This window comes from Meles meles, chromosome 5 (assembly GCF_922984935.1).
Source record: "Meles meles chromosome 5, mMelMel3.1 paternal haplotype, whole genome shotgun sequence".
NCBI classification, from domain to species: Eukaryota; Metazoa; Chordata; class Mammalia; order Carnivora; family Mustelidae; genus Meles; species Meles meles.
The window spans coordinates 5,561,713-5,582,197 of NC_060070.1; the positions used below are offsets into that span (position 1 = coordinate 5,561,713).

General features: G+C 45.3%; 1 protein-coding gene across 2 annotated transcripts in view; it reads right to left on the reverse strand.

The window, feature by feature from the left end:
* Nucleotides 1-1,172: 1,172 nt before the first annotated feature.
* PACRG (parkin coregulated) overlaps nt 1,173-20,485 on the reverse strand; it is a 511,595-nt gene continuing 492,282 nt past the window's right edge. The window contains exon 4 of one of the 2 annotated variants that reach the window (XM_046005594.1): nt 1,173-1,988. In XM_046005594.1, the coding sequence (XP_045861550.1) occupies nt 1,828-1,988 (161 nt within the window). In that variant the 3' untranslated portion in view covers nt 1,173-1,827. The remainder of the gene's footprint in view (nt 1,989-20,485) is intronic. The other variant, XM_046005592.1, reaches the window with a different exon arrangement.

The window sequence follows — 20,485 nt, forward strand, 5'->3', positions numbered from 1 at the left end:
AACTAGTACGCTGAGAGCAGGAAGAGGAACTGTGATGTTTTAGTTCCAGGCCAAAGCTGGGGCTCTTGGACGGGGTGGGGGGACACGACACAACGCTCTCTGCTCCCTCTCCCAGGTAGCTTTCAAGAACATGACCCAGAGCGAGAAGCCAGGCCTGTTTCTGCCGTAGGCCAGCCCTGCCTCCGTCTCCTAACAAAACAATGAAAGTAGGAACTTTCCAAAGGTGCCAACAAGCCACCACCTTTCTGAGTCTCATGGATGTGGGTGTCCCTTCAGATACGTCCGTGATGCCAGGACAGGCGCTGATGGGTGTAAGTGAACATTACGGTTTGGAGAAAAACCTGCCTTAACCTGTCGGTGTCTGCTTCTAACTACGCCTTTGCAAAATATACACCAAAGCCACTTTGTTTTACATAGTCACGCGTCTCTGTTTATCCTAAAAAATGCTTCCGGAATCTGGGTGGTGGGAGCTGCTGAGATGCGAGATTTCGTACGCTGAGCCGGTCGTCGCGGAAGATGAATGATGAACCAGTCTTCAAATTTGGTGTTTGCCTTGGGAAACTTGAGTCTTGAATAATTAGTGACAGTAATCTCGAGGCCAATGCTCCGTGCACCGTGGAGCACGTCCCGCATCTTCACTTTTGTGCAGAAACTGCACTTTGCTACAGAACGAGAGGCTCCAGGCTATGCATTTCTGGGCAGTTGCGGCATTTCTCAGGTGTGCGAAGTCAGTGGTCCGTCTTTATGGAGTTTTCTGGGCTGAGTTTCAAACGCCCTGAGCTCAGTACCCAGCTGAGCCTAAAAAGCCATACGGGGCGTGGGGGGCGGCGATTACCTTACGGTTGGGGTTCTCTTTGGGTGCCTCTTTTTTCCCACTCAGTTAAATGAAAAAGTACATGTTCTTTGTCTTTTTTTTTTTTTTTTGGTTACAATAAAATTCCAAAATACTGACTTTAGACCTACAGAGAGGAGAACCCGTCCACCTTGTGAGTGGGGGCAAAGGAAAGGAGAATGGCCAAACAATTGCTGAGACGCCGGTAAGTCATTCTTGAAAATGACCAAAAGCCCCGGGCAAACGGCCGGGTGACATCTTGTCAGCAACACACCAGGTCTGCACACGTGGCAGGTCGTAATGTGGAGGGACAAGCATTCACGCTGGCATTTTTATCGCGTTTGCCGTGTTGCATTTTATTCCCCCCCCCCAACCCTCCAGTCTCCCTAGACACGCACAGGAAAGCTCCCCACAAGCCCAGACGACGAGTGGGCTGGGAGCATTCACTATGTTGGTAGCTGAGCCCCGTAAGGGGCCACAACCCTGTCCTTCTGCAAGTGGGATGGAGAGTCAACGGTTTTATTGAAGTCCAAGCGCGGAGCTCTGCCCAGCTGCCGCAGAGGGGCCGCAGAACCCGGTTTCTCCTCCACGACAAACACCTATTAAGCCGTCAGCATAAACTCTTCCCTTACAACCTCTGACATCACCCTCGGGGCAGGCAGACACAGAACAGCAATTGCTGAATTGCGCATGAAAATCATAGTTTTATTGTCTATACAACTGAAGGTTTCGCTCAGACTCCTGCTTCTGTCCGAGCCGTATAAAGAAGCAATTCTTCTCGGAGAACAAATAAGCACAGTACACTATTGTAATCTAAGAAACAGGCGCTATTTATGCGTTGGAAAGCCTTGCTCTCAATAGGGCTAACGGTCCAATGGTCCAGAAGCCACTATTTTAGCAGCTGGAGAAGAGAAAGCTGTAGAAGTCACCAGGAAGGAGATGCCGAAAGCAGCGGAGTGGGTCGCGGGCGCGGGGCCGGGAGGGGGCCCCGCCCGCTAGTTGAGCACGCACGACTCGTAGGTGGGGACCATGTACTTGATGTTGATGAAGGCGTCCTCCCCGCCGTAGCGCTCGAAGGCCTCCAGCGTCTCCTGGATCAGGTCGCCGATGTTCTCCCGCTTCTGCTGGCTGTAGTCGATGCCGTCTCCCGAGTTCACTGGTTCAAACACACAAAGAGCCCTGTTACTGTGCTGTTTTCTCCAAGAAACCCTACACCTCCGTCTAGGCATTTTCTCCAAACGCTTGTGAGAGGACGCAAGAGCGTCCCGTCTTCTAGGTGGTCCCGGGGAGTTCTAGGAGTGTTAACCAGCAGCTCTGCGCGCTCGTAAAGCCCCACACTGCGGCCGAGGCAAAGCCCTCTGAACTAAGGGAATAGCAGACTAACCTCAAGTGGGGCGATCACAGGCACACGACAGACCACAGATCTCAGGCCTGACCGTGACAATGAGTGTTCTCTTGGACCCTGAGTTCTTCAAAGTCCCAGAAATGAACGCTCTCCTTGGGTAGGGGTTCGAACAGATACGCTTGGGAAGGAGAGGCCGAGCCTGCCCCCAAGTCTTTGGTGCTGTTGTGTCTGTCCCTCCTCCAAGCGTGCAGTCATCTGCGGTGATTTCCATCGCACAGATTGGGGGGGGGCGGCTAGGAGGAAACTGCCTTTCCTGCTGGAGCTATCAGACGGTTTCCCAGGGACCAGCCAAGGCCGGGCCTTGCAGAACCTTGAAGGGCCCTCTGCGGCTCCCCCACTCCCCCGCTTCTGCGCGGGAAGGGGTTCCCGGGATGGGCCTTCAGCGGCCTTGGGAGCCGGGGTGGGCAAACTCCATCTCAAACCATTTGGAGGAGAAGTACCTGATTGCACCCAACCTGTACGATGTCTGCAGGAACTACCCAGGTGTGAGGGAGTCTAACTAGAGCGGAGACCCCTGGCTTCCAACCAGAGGATGGAGATGCCACGAGGGTTCCCCCAGTAGCTATCTCTGACACATAGCCATGATGCGCTTCGCGCAGGTTTCCAGGGGCTTCAACCGGCCCTGTGCTCCCAAGAAGCAGAGCACGATCACGCCGCTGCCCAGATGCTGACGTCACCCCGTCTTATCTCCGCTGAAGTGACCGGCAGCCGACCCGCTCGGGCCGGAGCTGCAGATAAAAGTCCTCATTCTGTCCACATTTCAAGTATGGCTCCAAAATGTGGATTTTGTTTGACTGTGAAAATTAGAGAGGGAAAATGGTTCTTCAAACTTTTCTCCTCAGTTATTTTGGACATGCACGGAAGGACCGAGCAGTGGCTCAGACCAGTATTAAAAGGAACAAATGCAGTCCCATACAGCAGAGATAAGAGCTCTTTTGCTTGATTTTTCCAGAAACTCATTAGAGAAATATCACTGTCTTATAGCATAAGGAAAAGGGATCACTTTCCTGATTAGTTTCTTTCGGCGGGGGTGAAGGCAGGCAGAAATATTACTGATTTTCAGAAAGTGGGATTATGAGTCATAAAGCTATGGTATATATCAATTTTTCATAACAAATGGCCTTGTAATGCACAGCCATTGCCATTAGGTGGGATTTTCTTTCTTTCTTTTTTTTTTTTTAGAGAGAGTGAGAGTGCAGGCACGTGAGAGAGGCGTGAAGCAGGGCGCAGGGACAGAGGGAGAGGGAGAAAGAGAATCTTAAGCAGGCACCATGCCCAGCACAGAGCCGGATGCAGGGCTCGATCTTATGACCCTGAGATCATGACCTGAGCCAAAACCGAGAGTCAGCCAGTTAGACAACTGAGCCACCCAGGCACCTCAGTTAGATGGGCTTTTCTTCCTCATGAAGCAAGCATTTCTGTGATCACACAGAAATCTCAATTTAAGTGAGTTTGATGTACAGAGTAGTTGATCATCCTAAAGAATGAAATACGAGTTACTGTAGAATAAGCAAGAGATAAGATGTTTGAAGAAAGATTTTTACCTTATAGCTTTTGAGCAAAAGATAAACTTTTTAGAAAACAAAAATGTAGACCAACGCACAGAGTAACAGGCTTATTTTTTCCTCTGGATTCACATGGTGGTGGGAGGAGAGAGTCCTTGCAGTCAGAAGTGCCCACTAAGGAGGACAATGTGGTATTAATCTACCTGGAGGAACTTTGCAAAAGGAGAAAGTCTTTAGGTTGAATTAAGAGAGAAGGACGCGTGTGCACGGGTGTGTATGTGTGTGTGTCAGAGGGAGTCTTTGATATTTGTTACAGGTGTAAAGAAAAGACCTTAAGAAAGAAAGTCCGGAAGAAGGCAGGGCAAGAGAGTCAGAAAAAGGGGCAGGAGGGACAGAGACAGGTCACGTGTGACAAGTGCAATGGATATCATAGAAGGTTCTGTTCGGAACAGCTTCTGCTTCCCAAGATTCCAACTGGAATGGCAAGCGTGTCCAGCAGGCGTCTTTGACTGATCTTTCTGTGCCTTTTTCCAACATGGCATTCCTGATAGACTCCTCCTGGTCACGAAAGACGTGGACTTAGAGGGAAGGTGGCATGAGCTTTGCTCGCACGGGACAGCCAAGCCCATAGCGCAAACACCTAGAGGGCACACGGCAAATGTCATCGGTGATGGTGCTGAGTGGCGACAGCCTCGATCTCGTTCCTTATGGCAAAGATACGTAAATCAATCACTAATAAATGGCATCTTTTGTTGGCATATTAGTCAAAAGGTCAAGAGCTGAATAGATCATGGGACACATATTTTCCTGACGGAGGCAGAGGGGGCTGGAAAGTCTGCACACAATGGAAAGCTTAACACACCCTGTTTTTCCCACTGACTTCCAGAAGGCTACAGTGACAAGCAACATTTTATTTCAATAATAACCTATTCTTGCTTTTTAAAAAATATTTAACTGTAGGAGTAAGTAAACTATGTAGCTTTTTTGTTTCTCAACAGCGTATAAGCCCAAATGATAAAAGAGAACAGAACAGAACAGAAGTTGCTTATTCAAAAAGTGAGTCGGAGTTGGCATATTTTCTGGTCGGCAGAATGTATATCGCTGGGGCAGAAAAAAAAAAAAAGACCAAAAAGGAACACATCCCTTATTTGGCATGCTTTAGCGATGACAGGGCACAATTTAGCCTCAAACCATGTTGAGAGGTAGGTGAGCGATGTGCTCTCCGTTTCCAAGCAGTTATATTGCCATTTCTTTGAGAATCTGAGCTGGAGCTCACCATTTCCAACACGCGTGATGCGGTCGGAAGGTTCACTTGTAAGAATAGGGCTCTTAAAAAAAATCCGGATGGTTATTTACAATCGTCAATTCTGATTAGAAAGATGACATTTCAATTTAGGAAGCGAGGTATCTGTTTTATGTCCAGCAGCTGGAAAGATACACCGACGATGGAAAAGATGTGTTTTATTTATAACCAAGCAAACAGGGGCTGTAACAGAGGTTTAAGCCAGACTGCTTTTCTAGAGGGATAATAGGCAAGCAGAGCAGAGCAAGGGGTGTAGCAATCTTCTTGGAGATTCTCCATGCAGGCCGTGTGCAGGTAGTGGTTGAAAGTGGTGCCTGTTTAGTACCCTCGTAAATGCATTTGTTATTCTGCATGTTGAAACATGGTCGATGATGTAGGCAATAGGTTTTATCACATGCATGCTTTTTTCCTATATACCCCTCTTTAAACTGCCCTGATCTAGATGCTTTCTCTTCCAGGCGCCACATTGCTCAGAACCAGGATGTATGGATCCCAGTTTTGCTTCTGGCACCAGCCTGCTCCTGGTGATGAACTCAGCGGCTCTGAGACGTGACTATGAATCACACCTCGCCAACAAGGGCCACCTCACAGGGATGCTACTTGAGACACATCTGCATTTCACACAAATATCTGTGTGTAGTGGACACGGGCCAGCAACAGACACGTATCTTGTAGGATTTGGGTGAGATATTCTCTTAGCACTTTTGCGATTTCTGAACCATGTAGAAGCTGCATTCTTTCCCTTCAGTTAATGTGATTACAGGAAGGGGGGAAAAAGGCAGGGGAAGCAAAGCCAGAATAAAGGGGACACTTTCAGCGGCTAGAGCAAGGGCTTCCCACATCAGCATCGCAGTTGGTGGTGGCAGAATTTTTTGGTCCCACTGAGGGTGCCTTTGGCCCCAGCCCTGCCAGGAGCTGCTACGATGTGCAGCCCTCTGTAGACCAGGCACTCTGCTGGGCACCACGGGGTAATGAGACCCAGGAAAATCAGGGCTTATCACCTTCCTGGGGAACCTCTGCCTGCGCGGCCTCTTGTAGAACGCTCTGATCACACACACCCACCGTGGAAGGAAATGCAGGCTTGTGCGCCCTCGCCTCACGGACCCTCAGGGCCACGGGCATCCCCCTTGCTGCTTGGCTTGTCTCAGTCACCTGTGTCCAGAGAGCACCCTTATCTGCGTGTTTCCAGCAGACGCCCCAGACTTCTATCTCAGACACGTGGACAGACACAGTGAGGCTCAAGCAGTTACATCCACATTTGGATTTTTCTCACTTGACTATTTCTCGGTAAATACTCTTAAATGTTAAATGTGTAGATACTCTCATGGGAACAGTACTACACAAAGGTGTTACTTGGAAGGGAAAGCACTATTTAAGGCATCGGAAATATAAAACTTGTAACTGCCTACCTGGGGTGGCTTATTCCACGTTCCTGAACTATTACGTGAACCAACAGATGAAATCATTTTTAAACTCAGCCTGTACTTTCTGGGTGTGACTAAGAAGATGGACAGGCCCAATTTCCAGAAGGGAAATGCTTCTTTGGGTTTGGGGGATGTCCCGGCTGGAGTGGTCCTTGTTCCCCGGAAGGCAGAGCGGGACCCTCCACCCCCGTGGGAAAGACCTAAGTGCTTTTAGAAGTCAACGAACCACACACTCTAAGAGAAAATGCTGGCTTGGGAAATTCGGTTACAAAGCACGAGTCCCGCATCACTGCTGAGCAGAGAGCCTGCTTTCCTCTCTCTCTCTCTGCCTGCCTCTCTGTCTACTTGTGATTTTTCTCTGTCAAATAAATAAATAAAATCATAAAAAAAAAAACAAAACAAAGCACCTGTGTGGGTCTAGAAACGATGGGGGGGGGGGGGTTCAAATGCTGTCCAGGCTCTGGTCACTTGATGCTCACTACTGACTTTAAAAGCTGCGACTTTATGATGTTAGCTCCCCATGCTGGGCAACCACAGTGGCTCATGTCACCTCCCCCGTGTACAACAGCACCTTGAACAACCAGGGAAATAGCCCATTTCTCAGATGAAAAGACGGTTCCCCCGATAGAGCTGCATTCACAGCACCCGTTGGCAGTACTGGACAGTGAGCCAGGCAGACCCATGCTCACAGTGTACCTCGGGTGAAACTGCAGCCATAAAACCAGAGCTTTGAAAGGAATTGCTTCTGACCCATCATGGTTTGGCTATACCCTCTTCTGGCCTCCCGTGGTTTCTCTGGCCATTCGTGTGTGGGGTCTCATGCGTTGTGAAGTGTGGTCACTTCGCAGACACGGTATTTGAACGTGTATCCAGACCAAGTCCAGCCCGAAGCGGTTCTCAGTATGAGAGCATCCTTTGATGTAAAGTGACTTACAGACAGCACATTTGTTTTACTGTTTCCCCAGGTGACGTGCTTGGCGAGCTTGAGCAGGTAGCAAGGACTCTGGTCCTGTGGTATGTAGCCCAGCGGGGCTGGCGGACATCCCCAAAGCAAGAGTGAAATTAAAAAAAAAAAAAAAAGAAAAAAAAAAAAAGAGCGCTACCAGAAGAAACCAAAGCGTTTCTTTCTAGACCAGAAAAGGCACTTTTTGGTTTCTCAGTGCTGTGCTAAAATATCTCAAGCTCTCTAAAGACCAGCGGTAAGGAGTTCTACTTGTCAGAACCTGTAACTTCTGATGGCCTCGGTCAGAGCTAAAGCTGCATTCCTTCCCGGCTGCGCGTCAGTGAGGTCATCCCTGTGGAGAAAGAAAGTGAGCCCTTGGGGTCTGGGTTCAGGTCTTGGCAGGTATGTGCAGGTGGGACCTACCGCAAATATTATTATTATTATTACAAGATCCTTCTTGATCACAGATTTTCTGTTGGATGATTCTGAACAAATTTTTCCTTTGGGTGTCGTGGATTTAGCAGTTACAAGATTGAGATGACCCAAGCAGGAATTCCCTGGGCACACTTAACTGGTGTTTAAGCAGATGTCAGCTTCGGTAGAATAAAACTAACATTTTCCAAAAGATAACTCTTATCATTAAAAAAGAGATGTCATTGAAATTATATCTCATAATATTGATGAAATGGTTTTTCTAAAGCATTTTGAATTTTTTCTTTTTAATTTAAGAAAGGAGGAAAAGAGAAACAGAAGATATATTTTACTTTTTAAGAAATTTTTACTTTCAAGACCTAGCTTAAATTGTCAATATTTGTTTTGCCAGAAATATCTCTTTATTTGGGGTTAGCTTGGACCCAATTGACTCTGAGAAATAGTTCCTTGTTTTGGAACCAAAGGGTTTTCTCCCGTAAAGGTTGGAAAAGTACAGTGGAAACAATTGTGAGTTCCAATCTGATCCTTTTTGGAGACGAGGGAATAGAGGAGAAAGTGAAGAGGGAAAGAAAATCCTACAACACAACTCATTTTTCTGCCCCGAGAGAAGGACACCTTGGGGGAGATGTTCTGAAGGTTATCGTTTTTTAGAATCCTATGCCAATGCTTCTTTTGTTTTCTTTCTTAGCTTTGCTGTGGTACTTGGAGGGACTGATCTTTTTCTTTCCTTCAGCATAACACATGTCACCCCGTTCAGAATTCCAGGTGTTTCCACGTTTGGCTTAAGCTTAGTCACCGCTTCCTTGTTGACTTCTTATCTTCGTAGGAAGTAATGGTTTTCAACATACCCCAAAGTATGACTGTACAATGGATATTTCCAAAGTCTTCGTTCATTCATGGGGGGTGTGAATGAAAGTTGCAATGTTTTAACAACCAATAACTTATAATAACCATAGCATTTGGCATGCTGGAGATGCCCAAGGGCTTAAATACTTCAAATCTTCTCAGATCTTGTTGACAGTAATGAAATTCACAAGATTTCTTTCCTCTGGAGATAAAAGCTTTGAAGCAAGACCTCGATTCCCAGCTGGATGTCTCTCTCTCTTCCTCCCTTTTTGACACAGGGGCTGGGTGACTAAAGCAAAAGTCTACTAAGCCAACACGGTTTCAAAAGCTCAAGGAAGGGTTTTCATCTTCTGAACGGGGCCACCGATCACTTGTGAAATTGAAGATATCATGGATCTTGGCACAATTGTCTATTAAATATTAAAATTCCCCTTCAGAGAGACAATGAAAATTTCTAAACAATTGCCATCCGCTAACTGCAAATTAGATTTATTTCTCTATAAATATTAACAATGATGACACTAGAATGTACTGGCGTAGTAAAAACAACATTGGATGTCAAGGCAAATGACTTGTAATACAGCTTTTCAACAACTTAGTAACTTCAGTGTTCAGTAACTTACTAGATGTCTCACTATGGACAGGTTGCTTAGTTCCTCTGAATCTCAGTTCCCTCCCCCATACAAAGAAGGGATTGAACTTTGGGTGATCTCTGGTTCCTACTATCCTAACATTATGTTTTGTAAGATCACAATAAAACTTTGGAACGTGCTTTTTGGAAATGGTGGTTCTTCAAGAGATGCATTGTATTTCAGCTGAAAAGTTGATAAAGCAAATGTATAATTCCACAAAGTAAGTCGCAAATCTCCAAGTATCAAACTCAGCCTTCAGATCAAATTCTAAGAAAACCTGAAAGGCCTAATGGTTATATAATTTGGAAGTAAAAGCACTATTTCAGGCAGAAAGAAATAAAACACTGTCAAAAAGTCAAATCACTTGTTGACACACTGTGAAAAGTTATTCCACTCTGCTATTTCAATAAGTCTATATAGATTCCGACTTCTTAAAATAAAGACCAAATGTGGATTTTTAATGTATTCAATTGATAGTGATCTGGTCAAGATTACAAAAAAGCAAGTTAGGTCCATCTCTGAATAATGACCATTTTAATCTGGAAGTTATACGGAAAAAAGTAGGGGGGTTGGCTAATTTATCTCTCTACAGGATAACTGTAACAATAGGTTTGGTGGCCGTTGAATTTGACTGGATTCAAGTTTCTGAAGTGGAAGTGAATCTCTCTTCTTGTTGGCCCGCAGCATTTAGTGAGCGGACTGCGTCTAAAAGCAGCAGAGAGTTCTCTGTCCAGTTCTGTCCTGAATCTGTTTCTCGCTGGCCTATCCCGCGGTGGCATCATAATAATAACAGCAAAGCGAACGTAGCGTCACTTAAAACAAAGACCAGCCCAGTGAGCGGGCTACTGTCGCTGGCGTCCCTCCCTAGACAAGCAAACTCCGTTTAGGGAAGTGAAATAGGTCAACAGAGCCACGGAAACCGTGGGTGATGGAGAAATCGCTGCAGGTGTCCCTGAAGTGCAACAAGAAGATCCAGAAAGAGAGACGTCAGCATCCTCTGTCAACACAGGGAAGGGGCAAGGCAGCACAAACTCCGCCTTTCTAGCTGGAGAAGAACTCAAGCCCGTAGAGGAGGAATGCCACTGGGGGAGAGGGTCTAGGTGAATCAATGCTGGGGGGCGGGGCAGACATGGGACCTGTGCAATCCACACACTCCTGCTTCCCAGGGCGGCACCCTGCTCATCTTAGCCTCCTTTTCGTGACACGGACTATTATGCTTCTTCGCTTCATCATAAGCGCTTGAAATAATGACATCCTTCACAGGGTGTGCAGAAAGACAACAATCAGGGCTGGCCGATTGGAAGGGCTTTTTTATTTTTTCGGTGCCATACAATACGTGAGTAATAGAGGGAAACTCTAGGATTAATTTCACATTCCATACCCCCATCTTTAGGAGCATTTGTGATTTACTGGTTTTCCCAGCTCTTTGAAAGTAAAGCGTTTCTATAAAACCTTTTGTAAGCCAAAGTGTATAAATCGAAGAAGCAATTACCTTTAATTTATATGGAAGAATTACTGAGTGTTCCTAGACCCCCATAATAACCTCTCTCAGGGCGCTCGGGTGGCTAAGGCAGTTAAACGTCTTTCTTCGGCTCAGGTCGTGATCCCAGGGTCCAGGGATCCAGCCGCTCACGGGGCTCCCTGCTCAGCGGGGAGCCTGCTTCTCCCTCTCCCTCTGCCTGCCCTTCCCCCTGCTTGTGCGGGCACTCTCTCTTACTCTCGCTCTCAGTCAAATAAATAAATAAAATATTTTTAAAAGAAGAGAGAGGGAGAGTGAAGAGGTAAACAGGAGGAATCTTGTAGCTATCTTTCTATAATCTTTGAAAACAAAAGAAAAGCCAACCCAAAGCCACAGAAGCTGGGGAGATTATGGAACAAAGTGCAAGGTCCCTATCGTCCTGAGGTGTTCCTTCAGTACACTGCTCCGTGGGACTCTTGAATAGTCACTGACGGAACCCAGTGCTGTGTGGAGGTTCTCAAATGGGCTCACGAGGGGAGTGCTGAGTCCATTAGCCTTGCAAGCCCCGAGTCTTAGCGCCGTCTTTGCTGTATTCAGTTGGCGATGTGTGGTGCATGGTGGGTCTGTGCCATAAACCCGGGCCACCCTGGGTTGTAACTAGTCGTCTATTCTGTCCTCCCATCTTCGCGGCCTCCCCTTCCTTGCTTACTTCGCCTGCAGATTAACTTCCTCATTGTGTTCTCCCGACCACAGGCGACATCTGTGCCCACGTGGTGTGATCTGTCAAATTCAAGTTCCCGATCATCGGAGCCCTCTAGACTCTGCTCTTCCTCACGAGGTCAGTCTCCTACTTTGCTCTTTCCCACCAAGACCTCCTGTTCCACGCAGACCCGATTTCTTCCTGACCCCAATGTGAGCAATTTTCATTTCTGCCTTTGAAATTCCCCACAACAATATGCTCCCCTCTCCTTCTTGGTAAGCCCGACCTTACCCTTCCTAAGGCTCGCTCTGACTGACTTCTCTGTGAAGTTGACCAAGTCATCTTTCCTTCTTTTGAATTCCTAGGGCTAGAGCCGGCAATCCATTCACGCTCCTATTTCCACGTCACTCTGGAACCCTTAGGAAGTGTTTGATGCTTACTTAGTCCTCCTACACTTCACCACCTCCTGAAGGATAGGGTCCTCCTTCTCACAGTGTAAACCTTGTTCATGGGCGTCAGGTGCAACCTGAACATGGGTCAAGGGAAGGTTTGAATGAATAAATTACTACTTTGTGGGTTTACCCAAACCAGATTCAACATAAGCAAATTCCGTTCTAAATAAACTATATGCCAAATGGAGTGCCAACAATTTGCCTAATGCTTATTCTTGTCCACTATGTACATGCTTGTGAGTTCCTATCCATGAAAAGAGCATTTATGTGAATTTGGACAAGTCTGAGCAAATGTGTTTAGGTGCATGGAGGGTGTCTGTAGTTAGGCAGCTTCATCTGTTTCCCAAAGTCTCCCTGGATCTAAAGTGGGGTTTACCTGGATCACCCTCAAATTTGAGAAGATAAAACTTTTTTTTTCCAAAATGAAAAATCAGATTATTCCATTCACTTTATTAGCAACATTTGTTCCAAGATGAAGAAAATGCCAACTTTTTATAGTGTTTTCATTTAATATCTAAATTTTGTTTAATATAATTTCTTATATTATTTCTAACCAGCCCCAGAGATAACCAAATACATGATTTTAATTGGAAAAGAAATATTGATTGCTGCTTTCAGGAGTGAGGCAAACCTATTGGAAACAATTTTACTACTTTTAGACTGATACTAAAAATTTTTTAAAGTGAGCCAAAATGACAGCTGTTATTATGGTTTTCCATTAGCAGGAAACATTAATGATACAACCCACTTTCAGCTCTAATTTTTTTTTTTTAAATTGAGGCACAAAAATGAAAAGAGAAGTTTCAAATCTCTACCAAATGTTACCAGCAGATGCAGTAAACTATGGGGAGATATATTCCCCAAAATATCTTTGTTGGATCTTTCATCTAAGTAATGAATTCGGAACTCAAGCCTGTGCAGGACCACGTTGGACGTCGGCAGCATGACAAAGTTTGGTTCGAACGTTTTAGAGGAACCGCCTGCACAGTGGGCAGGGAGCCACAAAGTAAAAGGCCTCCATGGCCTTGATGTACTTTTTGTCCTACTGCAGAAAATAATTAAGGAGATCAACTCACTAATGATGCTTACAGTGAAAACACACGTCGATCAGATGTTTTCCTGCTGATCTGGGGTTTATCTCGGCTTGCCTTAACTATCTCCTCCTTGGAAATTCTGAAATGAATTATTGGGCGCAAAATTCAAGTAGATTTCCAAGCCATCAGCTGGAAATTTTACAGAGTGGGAACGTTTCTCATCAAATGAGCTCAACTAATGCAAAAATAATATATTAAATGAACAGATCTGAGCAGTCTCCAGGGCTGAGCAGACCGAGTGGCTGTTGCAAGCGACAGCGTGAAAACCGTCAAGCCTCTTACGGGTGTCTCAGTTTAAAATAACCTTGCAATATCTTCCAAAGCTCTGACTATCAACTTCTATCAGCCTCTACACTGGTGAGTGAAATGTGGCAAGAGACGCCCACTTTGTCACCAAGCGCGCTGGCGCAGAAAGTCACCTGAAAATACTGGTGCTTGCCTAACAAAACTTTTACAAATGTTCAAGGTTTTGCTCAAGTCCTATCAAAGTAGTTAAAATATATATATATCTAAATTGTGTGTGGCGTGGGGGAATGAAGATGTGGCCATTTAGTCTGGCGCGGCAGCAGCACCCAGTTCGTGTGAGAAGTGAAACCAAAGCTTGCTGGAGACGCCGGTCGGCCAAATACGCTGACTTCCGATACTTTCGAACGAAGAATGTGTATTTGCCCGAGTTACGTTTTTATCGTTGGAAGATGCCTCAGCTTAGTGCACACAGTCGCTTTCCTCCGAATCAGGATTTTAAGAGGAGGTGAGTCCGGACAAAAGAAACAGTATCCCCAAGGGGTTGAGGCCGGCGGACGTTGAACCACACCCAGGCTGGCTGCAGCCCGGCTCCGTGGGACCTTCAACCTGGTGCTCAGTCTCCGATCGAAGCAGCTGTAATACTCACCTGTGACGGCCGGTGCATGGATAAAATGAGAGGACCTGTGTTATGTCCTTATGACTTTAACATGCCGTTGATAAATTTCTACATTTGTTAGTGCCGTAGCCATGAGGACATCGGTCTTCCTGCACCTGAGTAACAGTGGACTGGCCATAATTTAACTCTTATGGCCATAATTTAGCTCTCCTCTGTGGTAGGACAGGAGGGACAGCCCACGGAACAGTTTGGAGGAAGCTTTTCACTTTATCGTTTATAAAATGGGTTCACTCGACAGCTTCAGAGAAGGAGCAGACCTGAATGGTGTTATCTTCAAGTCACGCAGAAGGACAAGTTCACTGTCACCCAGACTCGCTGTGCACACAGAGCCCTGGGTTCCAGTGGTCCTACTCAGGAGTCGTTTGTCCTTCTAGTCTAGACTGGTTCCTCCGACCCTGCTTGGGTCTCTATCGAGACACTCAGTTGTGGCATTTTTTAAGCCATTTATGACGTAAGCTTATCCCCCAGAGTTTCCTAAGCCCCGTTGTCCTTTGGGGACGGTTCGATATGCTGGGACGTGAGGGAGTGGGGGACAGACGGGTTATCGCAAAGGGTGTCAGGCTTGACTCTGAGCACGGTGGCCCCGTTTATTTCTGTTTCCCAACAGTGAAGTCCTATTTGCCGAATTTCAGGGGCACAGTTCATGATTAGCCAGTTTCCTAGGTCGCTAGCTGACTGCGTGAGATGCAGTCCTAGAAATCAGCAGGACAAAGTGGGTTTTGCTTTTGAATATAAACCTGATGCTTTTGCCCAGAGCCACAATTAGGTCATAATTATGCAGCATTACCATGGGACTTAATATTTGCAAAATAATGTATATTTGGATTTCCTTATTTTGTGTTTTGAGATACTAACTGGCACTTAATATTTACTAACAACAATGTGTTAAAATTGCCATTTTATATCCAGCATGTAGCTGTTGGCGGGGGGTCTTAGGCGGGTGGAACGAGAAGGTGTCCTTGCCTATTGCCGACCACATGGAGAAAGTTATGCCGCGAAGAGACCGTGAGACCAAGGGAAGGGACGGGCCAGTGTTGGGGCTCACAGGTCATCCCCACAGGAGGCTGCTGACCGACATGGGGCTTTAGGACCACTGCTCTCCTGTTTCTTATTCCAACTAAAATCACCCCATCTACGATCATCACCGCAGGGGGTACTATTTTGGCCAAAAAAGCTCTCCTCTTCTAGACTCTTCAACGGCCGTGGGTCCCTTGGGATGGTGGTGGGCCTCGTGGCTCCCATCCCTGGCCAGGCTCCCAAATCTGACCGTAGCGCAGTAGACTCGGAGCTTCCGGGCAAACGGGGCAAACGTCCTTGGCAAAAAAGCACAGATGACAAACTTCGAGGGGGGAGGGAGAGACCGGGACTCGAGGGGGGAGGGAGAGACCGGGACCCAGGGCTCAGCTGCCGTCCTCACCTCCTTCACTCCAGGGTCCTCCTACCGGGGCTCTGTTGTCCTTCCATCCTTCGCCACCCAAGGCCTCTAAGTAAATCATTCCATTTAATGGAAATGGAAATCTTGGAAATACTGCCCGTTAAGGAGCACTGCCCCTCTATGGGCTTCTCAAGACAAGACCTATGTTCTTGGTCTTAAAACATCTGCCAGGTGATGGTGGGTCCTTGTATCTAGGTGCTTCATATTTTTATAGAGACATTTGGCTCAGAGAAGCAGCTTTAGTGGTGGGGATTTCGGGAGTCAAGGGGTTCTAGGGTAGGCCAAGAAGTGGAAGACACCAAATCCGTCACCTGCCCTCTTTCCGCATAGGCTGGCCTCCACTGAGCGGAGGGGGACTGGTAAGCCGGGCTGCCCCTGCCATGTCTATGGGCTTGGGCTGTGGCGGGGGGGGGGGGGGTGCCTGTGGGAGCAGCCAGAGCCCCTGAAGCGGGCGAGAGCAGCTGCTGGTCGCTCACACTCTACTCCACGCGCTCGGAGCCCCGTCTGCAAACTGGCTGCCCCCTGGGAAGCCGAGAGGAGCGAGGTGATGAGCCCGCAGCTGGCGTCAGGCGCCAGGTTCTAATTTAAACTCAGAGGCGGGCTTCCGAGTTCTGGGACTTCAAGAAGACGCACCCGCAATGTCGTAGTAGCTGCAGGTGAGTGGAGAACAAGATGAGTGACACGCGAGCTCGCATCCCGGGGAAGAGACAGACCGTTCGCCGAACCCCATGATGGACCGAGAGCATTTCCCAGAGCGAGAAGTTCGAGCGAGCAACGGAAACAGGGGACACGACAGAGAGGGATGGGACTGGCCCAGGCAGATGACCAGGAAGGTTTCCTGAGAAAGTGACACTGAAGTTGAGACCCGAACGCTGGGAAGACACGGGCTTGTGACAAGCAGCCCGGAAAGGACGGCCTGTGCCAAAGCGCGGACGCAGAGAAAGGCCTTGAGGTTGGAAGACATTGTCACCATTGTGCTCGGTTCCACCAAGTTATCGCCTTCGTTCCTGTCAATATCGATACACATTACACAGAACTGTAACTTTTAATGACTATTTACCGGCTACGGGGGCGGGAGTGTGAATTATGTAGCCGTTCTCCTCTAGTTAGGGACACTGTCTACTTTCTGACTGTCACAATTCTCGAGAGTGATGCAATAAACACACGTGTTGGTGTGCACTGTCTCTTTCTTAGTTCTGTTGTTTCTGGGAACCAACCCTCAGAAGCCAGGTTATTGCTTCAAAGACTGTGAACACAGTTCACAGTTCTTTTTTGCAGTGGTTGTTGTATATATACTGATTTTCAGGAAGGTTATTCTAATGTATAATGTTACGGGCAGCATCTGAGTTTACGTGTTCCCCACAGCCCTGGGTGCTAGCATGAAAATCCTGTTTCCTGACTCTGTCTGCCAAGCGTTACTCAAGGTTACTTTAGTTAATTTAACATTCTTCCCACTACTTAGGAGGGCTAACACTTTTTCTTTAACTTTTTTTTTTTTTTTTGCTATGTGGGTTTCATTTTTTAATTTTTTTCTTTTCCCCTCCTATGAGAATGATTTGTTCTTTAGCCTGTTTATCTACTGGGTAGTTTTTATAAGAGAAACAAAGTCTCACAATATCCCGGGAAGCCAGGGAGTGACAAGATCTCTCCAGTTAAATTTCCTAGGGCACAAGACATTCCGGCATCATTTCTTTTGGACTGATTCAATAGACGCTGTTTCAGGGGCAACAGGATGGCCTGAAGCACTTGCAGTTACTTCTAAAGGTGCCCGGAAGCAGTAGTATCCTGGGAACTGAAAGAATCGGAGGGATCGTGGAGGGAATCTGTGGATTTTAGAGGGAATCACAGGATCATTAAGTTACTTATTTGATTTGAAATTGATTATCACCTCCAGAAGGAGGAGCATTTACAGCGATTCAGTTTCTAAAAAGCTTTCTTTACAACCTTCCCTTATGATTTTCCGTCCACCCATTCAGCCGCCCACTGGTCAGTTTCCTTCCTCGGTCATCCTTTGAAGGACCAAGCTCAGTTATTAACGAGGCTAGTCACCGGCACCACCCGGAGCGCTTCTGTCTGGCCCTCATTTACCATGTGCCTTCAGTCAAGACTTGGGGGGGGTCCCCTCAAGCTGAATTTGTACAAATTAGGTCATTCAGAACAACACCGTTATTTTGGAAACTGAAGTCTGCTATTTATCTTCAGGAGAGAGACAGTGCGGACAGGTGCAACATGAGCGTCCTCATCAACCATGCCAATAACCTTAGCCCTGACCTCTGGCGGGAGATGCATTTCAGTGAGTGTACGAATATCTCTTTTAGCATAAATAAACACAGTTGTGGCAACTGTGCTTTGAGATCTGCTGAGGAACCTGCCCGCCCCCTTTAGTGAATAATAAGGGAACAAAAAGTCTTTACATGTTCTTATTTCAACTTAATTAATGCAACAAAGTTTTGTAGCAGAAAGAAAGTTGCGTATTACTCTGAGAGCGATACTAAGGTGAGAACAAACATTATAAAGGATTTTGAATTTCTGACTGGCACTGAACTACTGCAAGGTCAGATTGATAATTGACATGCTATTCAATGAGGTAAGGTAAATATTATTATTTGGAAAGACATTTCGGGATGTATGACTTTTTTCACTTCCTCTTATGTACAGCCTGTTCTAAGATACAATGTTATAAATTAAGAAAAAGCAAGCTGTTTGCAGAAATCAGTGTGAAGCGGTGAAAGTTGTTTTTCTCATATGGAAAAGCTACTGGCGGGTCTAATTACTGTCCTATCTGAAAGACCAGGTAAGATAAAGTGCATGAGATACATCGCAGGCCTTCACATCTTAGCTCACAGATCCAGCCACTGCTCTGGGCCCGAGTTCCCCAGGAAACCACCGATTAATCCTATAAAAAACTACATACCTAGGACCCCAAACATTAGGTTCTAAAAAGCCAGAAGGTAAAAACAAACAAACAAAAAACCTACACAAAATTCGGAATTCCTTTAAGTCCTTACGATTCTTTTAGAATTACTCTGTGAAATTAATACTGTACAAATTGTAATTTTGAGTCACCATGATTAGTAAAAATTAAATATAGCTACAGATATGGTTTTCAGAAAATTTACTGTAAAATAAAAAAAATACATTTATATCTGATCCCTCAAAATATTTCTTTCCTTCCCAAATGGTTTGGTTGCCCAATGGTTCTCCTTTCCTTGATCTGCCACTTAACATGGAGAAAAACTGAGACCAACACTGACAACTGAACTTTATTGACTAATTTTAAATATAAATTTTGTTTTTAGCAATTTTCCTTGCTTCTTCAAGAAAATAACTTGTTTAAAGATACCATCTTCACTAAGTCTAAGATTCTTTTTCTCTCTATAATATGCTTTTTAAAACTGTTCTATACAAGTATTTCCGTAGGGGATACAAAACCATATTCTGATGACATAATTTGTTTTATTCCCATGCAATTTCATATAAACATGCATAAAGCAATATTAGAGCAGATTAACTTGTTTATATGAGATTAAATTCTCATTAATATATTTTTAATGTTTTATGAAAAATATTCTAATACAAGGAAGTAGATTTCCTCATCTATTTTACTACAATTGCATCTTTTAGAACATTTTCATTAAAATATCTAGTTTCCTAACCAAAAAAAAAATTCTTTTTTTTTTCTTGAAGAAATAATTGGGTCATATTCTGTAATTGCTATTGGAGGTATCAGGCTACATGGTATCTTGGCAAAAATAAAATCGGGGCTGGAATTAAAACAGAGAAGGTTTAGGGGCTATCACTAGACTATGAGAACGTATCAAAGTGTGGTGAGTGCTGTTATTTTCTTTTCCATTATCTCTTTTATAACCCTCACTGATGTCAAAAACATGATTTTCTAGATATTCATTTAATTTTCAAAAATGATGAAAACTTTCATTAAAAGTCTCACAAGATGGCGAGCCTGGATTCTTTACATGCCCGGACCTGACATTAATGCATGTACCCGTAATTCTTTGAGTATTTGTGTTAAATTTCTCTAATATTCACTGAACTTCATTACACAATTTTGTCTGATTGTTATATCAGCTTCTTAGTTCCCCCAATTCTTTACATGGAAGGTAAACATTTTATTGCAAATCTTTCTGATCTCATGGACCGCATATGCTGATAATAACTGCAATTTCCAACAAATTCGATTCCCATAATTCCTGATGTCAACTCTCAACTACACGGCTCTTTGCGGAGAAGGCTGCATTGTCTTGGTCAGGCCATTGCCTTGGATCACCCCAGACATGAGCACGTAAGGCTTCACTCCATTGTTGTACTTTGACTGTTGCCCTTTGTGAAGCCTGTTTGGTTCCCAGCATGGAGACAAGGGCTGGCTTTGGGCTGCAGATACTCCAAACCGGAGAGGTAACGGGGCCACATGCTCACTTGCCCTGCTGAGTGCTTACACGTGTGCTTGTGAGCCACAGACAAGAAATAGAGGCCCTTGCATTTGATCGTTAGGGCTGAAATTCGTAGTTCGTTATTGACTGTTGTTCCTGACCCAAGTGTCATTAAAATCTCCAAAGAACAACATAGCTCATAGGATTTTTCTAGAAACTTTACTTGCTGTTAACCTTTCATATTAACAATAAAGGGCAGTAATGGAAAATCTTTTCTAGTAACTTGAATAATTCATTGATACGCTGGGAAGTTATCTAATAAATATTAGCACTGTGTTTGATTTTACATTCAGGATCAATCTGTATCTGGCCATATGCTTGGAAAAACTCCTTGCAAGAATGTGAGATTGCATACTTATTTCACTGAGCCCTGGACAGAAGGTGACACCCATCTTCTCTAATAGTACACTCAAAGGCACAGAGAAAGGTCTTTTTAGAGAGCTGGAAGAAATGGAATTTTGAAATAATCTGGTTTAGATTACTCAGTGTGATTGAAGAATATTAATACAGCCAGTTAGGGAGTAGGAGCATCTTTGAATTTGCACTATTTAAAACAAACATTGGCCGAATGACAGTTTCCTATAACATTTCCTCCTTCATTCTGAATATAGTATGCTTTATATTTGTGAAAATTTTGTTCCATGAAGAATGAT